This window comes from Physeter macrocephalus, chromosome 11, assembly GCF_002837175.3.
Source record: "Physeter macrocephalus isolate SW-GA chromosome 11, ASM283717v5, whole genome shotgun sequence".
Lineage (NCBI taxonomy): Eukaryota > Metazoa > Chordata > Mammalia > Artiodactyla > Physeteridae > Physeter > Physeter macrocephalus.
Window position 1 is genome coordinate 141,103,717 of NC_041224.1, and position 8,246 is coordinate 141,111,962.

The 8,246-nt window shown below is 41.0% G+C and overlaps 1 protein-coding gene across 1 annotated transcript in view; it reads right to left on the reverse strand.

The window, feature by feature from the left end:
• The window catches only part of CCDC175 (coiled-coil domain containing 175), a 69,923-nt gene that overhangs the window by 23,078 nt on the left and 38,599 nt on the right, over nt 1-8,246 (reverse strand). Inside the window, exons 12-13 of the mRNA XM_024115144.3 lie at nt 4,295-4,430; nt 3,605-3,736 (exon numbers count right to left, since the gene is read on the reverse strand). Coding sequence (XP_023970912.2) covers nt 3,605-3,736; nt 4,295-4,430 — 268 coding nt within the window. The remainder of the gene's footprint in view (nt 1-3,604; nt 3,737-4,294; nt 4,431-8,246) is intronic.

Below are 8,246 nucleotides of genomic sequence, written 5' to 3' on the forward strand. Positions count from 1 at the left end.
TTAATTCATTCCCATTGCCTGCACAAGGCTGAAGCTGCCAGCAGCACCCTGACAAGAAACCACGCTCTTGTTTTATGTTTGGAGTGAGGGTTTGGGTATCAGATGCTGCTGCAGCTCAGGCAAAGTGGTGTTTGCTGGCTCAGCTTCTTGGAGTTGGGTGACCTGTCAGTCCCACAGCTTCTTCAGATCATTCAAATCTTCCCTCAGCTTCCCTGAGTCCTGAGCCACGTGCATACATAGCCCAGTGATGAAAGGCTCCGGCTTCTGCTGCAATTTTGGGGGGTTGAAGCCTTGGAAAGGAGAGAGGCCAATGCAGGTACCAGTCCAAGCTCATGAGCTCTGCTCATCCTGTGACTTCCAGTTTGACCTTGTTTTCTCCACTTCCTGTCCATCTTTCCTTCCCAACTGCCTACCCTGCTGCCTTTGGGCCCCAGCTCCAGATGTAAAGCTGAAAGACTCACTAGACTACATAACGAGCTCCCACAATGGCAGAAGGTCAAATCCTCTAATAAACCCCTTTCCTGGTAGCTCTGTTTCTCTGACTGAACCTTGCCAGATACAGGGCTGAAGGACCCAGCAGATACAACCATGATCAATGTGTCAGTGCTAGATCAGAGTGATGCAGAAGGCTTTGCAAGCTCTGATAGGAACATTGTAGTGGAGGCCCCTGGGTATTGGAGCCAAGTCTATAGAAGACTTAGTCACAGCACCACCTAGAAGAAAACACCTCTCAAGATTTGGAAGTTTACATTCTGAACCAGTGACTAATATTCAGGGCTGTTTTCCTTGGGAATTTTGGGTCAGGGGCCCAAGTAGCAGTGGGCCTTCTCACTATTAAACCTAATGATTTTGCTCTCCCTCCCTGTGAATTTGGCTCTGTCAGTCCAGAGATCTTACTACTGGTGAGAAGAATGATTCTATCAAGGGTACAATAATGGTTCCAGAAATCAAAATCTGAGGGTGCTTCCTCTCCATTTTGGGCTCCTCATGCCACTAAACTAAAGGCAGAAATGGGATTCCAATGTGCCCAGGGTTGTTGATGATGATTTTCAAGGGTAAAAGGGATTTATAATAATGGCGCACAGGCTGCCATCTGTCCATGACTTTGTGTACATGAGGCACAGGTGGACAGAGTCCTGCAGGGAGAACACAGCCTGGCAAGCAGACTGCAGAAATTTTCTCATCTGCAGTCTTATACTTCTAATTTACTTATTTTGCCTAATTTCATTGTATAAGCTTGAATGCAATGTTAAATGGTGTCCTTGTCTTATTCCTGACTCTAAGAGGATTGCCCTCATTCGTTTACCATTAAGTACGACTGGTAAACTCCATAAGCTCTATTTCAAAAAACGTCTGAGATGCTGACTACTTCCAACCACCTCCTCAGTTATCATTCTGGTTCAAGCTACTTGAACCACTTGGTGTATTGCTCTAGCCTGCTAATTGGTCTTCCTGCATCCACCAGTGCTTTCCTAAATTCTGCTCAACATAGCAGCTAGAGTGATCCTATTTAAATGAAAATCAGATTATTTCAGAATAAATAATCTTCACTCAGAACCTACTATTGGCTTCCCAGCCCATGCAGAGCGAAAGACAAAGTTCTCACAAGGTGCGGCAAGGCTGGGGATGCCCCTTTTAGATCTACCCTCAAGGAAGAATTCACTGTCCTGTGGCAAGGAGTGTGGTTAGCTGACAGCCTCCAGTGTGGTTGGCTCCTTCAGAGTGGCCTTGGCTATCTAGCCAAGACCATGCTCTTTGAGGGGTGGCCTCCAACTAACTGTGTGAGCAAAGAGATGGTACAAGGGTATAGACATTTCTGCCCAAGGCAGGCCTCTTCTAATGGACGATCCTTGCTCTGGAGTTCCCCAGAGAGTTTGCAGTTTACATAATGGCCCCTGCCCAGTCCTTTCATAGGCATTACACCCTAATAAACCTTTGCACTCGTAATTCCATGTCAGCATCTGCTTCTGGAAGATGAGTCCCTAGAACCTCCAGCACTCTCCCCCATCTCTGCTGCAGCCACACTGCCTCCTTGTCATTCCTCAAATAGGACAGTCTTGCCTCAGAACCTGCATGCTCAGCATGTCCTCTGCCTGTAGCCACCTTCTCCAGATATCTGCACATCACACCTCCTCATAGCCTTTGGGGCTGTACCCTTCTCTGATTCTCTGTTTAAAATGGCACACAGACCGCATTACATACACTCACCCTATCCCACTTCCCTGTTTTATTTTCTCTAGAGCATCTATCACCACTGAATATATTACATGTTCTACTGTTTATCTGTTTATTTTCAATCTCCCCCACCCCACTAGAATGTAAGCTTCATAAGGCTTCTGTTTCTTTCCCCCTTTTTAAAAATTTGTTTTTCAGCATCTAGAAAAATACTGGGTACCCACACGTGCTACAACCAATGGAGAAATGCTTTCCGCCTTGCTTCTTCCTTCTGTTCCTTCTAATTTTGTATAGGTTTGTGCAATGCTTTCTTTCCCTGGTTTGTTCCCTGAGTTGTGCCAGTTCCCATTTCCCCTCTTCCTATTTCTGGCCACCCCCTTCTGACGTCTCTTCTCTGAGTTCCCGTATTTCCATATTGCTAATCTTCCTTGGCACTTCTATGAAATCATTTTTTTCTGAATTCATGGAGGGATGTTGAGTCACAGTTTTCATCTGTTCCAGCACCATTTTTCTGAGCGTTCTTCATTTGATGGAAAGTTTCATTGCCCCTTCACTTGTTTTTCTCATAGTATTTTTGTGTGGAAGACATATCTGCTTCTTTTTTGCTATTTACATTAGAAAGAATTGGCTTTTTCTGGGACCAGTTATCTGCAGAGGGTTTCTGCAGGACATGGCAGGGTGTGTATGGTGGGAGGAAGAGTGGGCTTGGATCAGGGTAAGATCTAAACTTTGAAATGTAAGGACTCCCTACTCCCTTGCCTTCAAATAAAGCTTCTCTTTGGGGTAGTCAGGCCATTTTTTCCCTCTTCAAACTGAATCAAGTTCAGGAAGCCTTCTGCTATCATCTCTTTTCTCCTCAGCTACTCTTCCAATGGTGGTCTCCAAGAAACATGCCCTTGTCTATCAAGGTAACACCATCACCTTGAAAAGGTTTATTTTCTGCTGTGTTTCCAGAGACCTAGCCACTCTGGGCCCCCTGGGTCCTTGCAGTGACTTTTCTCTCCACTTCCCCCATCATCCATGCTCTATTCTACCTCAGGTCAGCCCTTGGCAGTTCCCAGGTCAGTGCCATGCCCTGTCTTTAAGGAGGACTTCTGAGATTGGCTTTCTTGGTCTCCCTCACCCTTCATTACACTCTCCAGCCTCTCCTGTTCTGGCTCTGCATGGTTTTATCCAACACTCTACCTGTCTCCATGGATTTTGCCAGCACTTCCACAAAACTTGGAGTGTGTGATTTTTTTTTAACTGAAAACATATTTCTTGTTGTTCTATTTCTTTTTTGGAAAAAGAAGAAAGATTCAGAATTTAATTGTAGTCTTGTTTATACTAGAAGATTTACTTTACTTCTAACTGATTAAAATAGCATGAAATACACCCTCTCCTGCATATCACCATCCAAAATCATTCTTAGATGTAAAATAAAATTTACCTCATATTTGCTCAACTCTCGAATTAACTTTTTTTCTTTGGCAACAAATTCCTCTTCCTCTTGTTTCAATTCTAATGTAAGTTGTTCAGTCTGTGCCAAAAACTCATTGATCTCATTTTCTCTAAAACTGGTCTAATTAGGGGAAATAAATAAGGATTTATCATTTGTTTTGTAGCAGTCAGTATTACATTTTCAAACAGCCAGGTAAATTAATATTTCTGTGCATGAGACTTGGCTCTGATTTCAGGTTATATTATTTCTCAGTAACCACTGAGGGGGATCATTTTTTCCCTCCAGAGATTAATTTCTTCACCAAACAATAGCTATAAATGACATGAGGAAATGGGGAATGGGAGTAGTAGGGGATGGAGGGTAGGCAGAGGATAAATATAGGAGCTAAATAAATGATGTTTAGTCTCCTTATTTTTAGATAGTTTCCCTAAACACTATCTTCAAGTTTCAGTTACATGCTTCAAAAGCATACTCTGGAGAGAATGGCTACTTTGCTAAATTCCTATAGTTAATACACAGCAATTGGCTACATTTCTCAAGAAAGTTACATAATTCATTCTAAACATGAAATCAGCAGAAAGCAAAATACCTTTTAATAAGGTAAGGTTTAATGAAATACTGAAGAATTATTGACATGCAATATAGGGAGTAAATGCTAAGTTCCTTGAGTTCCTTTACCTCTTGTAATAATTCACTGCGTCTAAGTTCAGCATCCTGAATTTTATCTATAATTTCCTGTATTTCAGCCCTTATCATGTTGGTCCAACGTGCATGTTTTTTTAGCATACAAGCTATTTTCCACTGAGTTACAATACTAGAGATTAGAACAAAAAGAATTATCATCAAATTGACATCACAGTTTACTGAAAAGATGAAGGAATTCAAAACAAAACAAATCCTACTATGATTATATAAAATTGTGCTATTGATGATGTAGACTAGACATGTTAGCTGAAAAAATAAGACAAAACATTAACTGCCTCAATGCCATCTCTGCAAGTTGTTTCACATTAAGTTGTGTCAGTACATCCAACAGGACAGTGGACAAACCACACTTTACCTAGAGCTTGCCTCCTCTAGGTAAAGGATAGAAATGGGGAAGGCTCAGGGGTGTTTGAAAAAGAAGAGTTCCAGACAGAAATAGTAAAAGAATTACCTAAACTACTCAAAGTGCTAGTAAGAAATTTCAAGCTTCTAGGTTCTCAAATATTTCTCTCCACTATAACATAAAAAAGCTATATAACTAGAGAAGAGTAAAAATGTGCAATTGGAGTCTTAAAAATAATATTATAATAATGAAAACAATAATAAAATATAGTTATGTTTCTGCAAGTGCTTTCTAGGTCCCAGGCACTGAGCTACATACTGTACATCGATCATCTCACTTACCATTCACAGCAACCTTACAAGGCGGGTGCTACTATCATTCCTCACTTTATAGGGATGGGAGCAGAGAGATTATTAAATAACTTAGCCCCGGTCAAAGAGCCAATAAGAGGCAGAGCAAACAAAGTAGTCCATCTGTAGAGCCTGTGTACTTAACCACTCTCCTCTGTCCCTGCACATCACCTTCCTTACTGGTACACATAGGAGCATGGATGAGCAAAGAGGCACTGCACATCTTGGCAACTTTACTCTTTGGTCACTTCACATGATTGGAATGAAAAACTCTGATTTTGTTCAATGCCAAAAAAATCAAACTAACAAACACATATAGATCCAAGAAAACTCACACAATTTAATTTGGGAAAATAATTTCCTAGGACTCTAGCAAGCAACAAGCACTCTGACATCCTTCCAACTTTGGGGCACTGTTAATTAAGATAACATATACTGAGATTGGTTCAAGATGGCAGAGTAGAGGGACATGCACTCACTCCCTCTTGTGAGAGCACCGGAATCACAATTAACTGCTGAACAATCATTAACAGGAAGACACTGGAACTCACCAAAAAAGATACCCCGCATCAAAGACAAAGGAGAAGCCACAATGAGACGGTAGGAGGGGCACAAACAAAATCAAATCCCATAACCATTGGGTGGGTGACTCACAAATTGGAGAACAATTATACTACAGAAGTCCACCCACTGGAGTGAAGGTTCTGAGCCCCACGTCAGGCTTCCCAACCTGGGGATACAGCAATGGGAGGAGGAATTCCCAGAGAATCTGACTTTGAAGGCTAGCAGGATTTGATTGTAGGACTTCAACAGGACTGGAGGAAACAGAGACTCCACTGTTGAAGGGCACACACAAAGAAGTGTGCACACCAGGACTCAGGGGAAAGGAGAAGTGACCCCATAGGAGACTGAACCAGACCCACCTGCTACTGTTGGAGGGTCTCCTCCAGAGGTGGGGGGGGATGTGGCTCACTGCAGGGACAAGGACAATGGCAGCAGAAGTTCTAGGAAGTACTCCTTGGTGTGAACCCTCCCAGAGTCCACCATTAGCCCAACCAAAGAGCCTGCAAGCTCAGGTGCTGGGTCACCTCAGGCCAAACAACCAACAGGGAGGGAACTCAGCCCCACCCATCAGCAGAAAAGGGGATTAAAGTTTTACTGAGCTCTGCCCATCAGAGCAACAATCAGCTCTATCCACCACCAGTCCCTCCCATCAGGAAGTTTGCACAAGCCTCTTAGATAGACTCATCCACCAGAGGACAGACAGCAGAAACAAGAAGAACTACAATCCTGAAGCCTGTGGAATGAAAACCACATTCACAGAAAGACAGACAAAATGAAAAGGCAGAGGACTATGTACCAGATGAAGGAACAAGATAAAACCCCAGAAAAACAACTAAACAAAGTGGAGATAGGCAACCTTCAAGAAAAAGAATTCAGAATAATGATAGTGAAGATGATCCAGAACCTCGGAAAAAAAATGGAGGCAAAGATCGAGAAGATGCAAGAAATGTTTAACAAAGACTTAGAAGAATTAAACAACAAACACCTAGAAGAATTAAAGAACAAACAAACAGAGATGAACAATACAATAATTGAAATGAAAAATACACTAAAAGGAATCAATAGCAGAATAACTGAGGCAGAAGAACAGATAAGTGACCTGGACGACAGAATGGTGGAATTCACTGCCACGGAACAGAATAGAGAAAAAAGAATGAAATGAAATAAAGACAGCCTAAGAGACCTCTGGAACAACATTAAATGCAACATTCACATTATAGGGGTCCGAAAAAGAGAAGAGAGAGGGAAAGGACCCGAGAAAATATTTGAAGAGATTATAATAAAAAACTTCCCTAACGTGGGAAAGGAAATAGCCACCCAAGTCCAGGAAGCACAGAGTCCCAGGCAGGATAAACCCAAGGAGAAACACAATGAAACACATAGTAATCAAACTGACAGAAATTAAAGACAAAGAAAAACTATTAAAAGCAACAAGGGAAAAAGGACAAATAACATTCAAGGGAAGTCTCATAAGGTTAACAGCTGATTTCTCAGCAGAAACTCTACAAGTCAGAAGGGAGTGGCATGATATATTTAAAGTGATGAAAGGGAAGAACGTACAACCAAGATTAATCTACCTGGCAAGGATCACATTCAGATTCAATAGAGAAATCAAAAGCTTTACAGACAAGCAAAAGCTAAGAGAATTCAGCACCACCAAACCAGCTCTACAACAAATGCTAAAGGAACTTCTCTAAGTGGGAAAAGAAAAAGACCTACAAAAACCAAAAACTATTAAGAAAATGGTAATAGGAACATACATATCAATAATTACCTTAAACGTGAATGGATTAAATGCTCCAACCAAAAGACACAGGCTCGCTGAATGGATACAAAAACAAGACCCATATATATGCTGTCTACAAGAGGCCCACTTCAGACCTAGGGACACATACAGACTGAAAGTGAGGGGATGGAAAAAGATATTACATGCAAATGGAAATCAAAAGAAAGCTGGAGAAACAATACTCATATCAGATAAAATAGACTTTAAAATAAAGAATGTTACAAGAGACAAGGAAGGACACTACATAATGATCAAGGGATCATCCAAGAAGAAATATAACAATTATAAATATATATGCACCAACATGGACGCACCTCAATACATAAGGCAAATGCTAACAGTTATAAAAGAGGAAATTGACAATAACACAGTAATAGTGGGAGACTTTAACACCTCACTTACACCAATGGACAGATCATCCAGACAGAAAATTAAAAAGGAAACACAAGCTTTAAATGACGCAATAGACCAGAGAGATTTCATTGATATTTATAGGACATTCCATCCAAAAACAGCAGATTACACTTTCTTCTCAAGTGCACACAGAACATTCTCCAGGATAGATCACATCTTGGATCACAAATCAAGCCTTGGTAAATTTAATAAAACTGAAATCATATCAAGCATCTTTTCTGACCACAATGCTATGAGATTAAAAATGAATTACAGGGAAAAAACATAAAAAACACAAACACATGGAGGCTAAACAATACATTACTAAATAACCAAGAGATCACTGAAGAAATCAAAGAGGAAATAAAAAAATACCTAGAGATAAATGACAACGAAAACACAATGATCCAAAACCTATGGAATGCAGCAAAAGCAGTTCTAAGAGGGAAGTTTATAGCAATACAATCCTACCTCAAGAAACAAGAAACA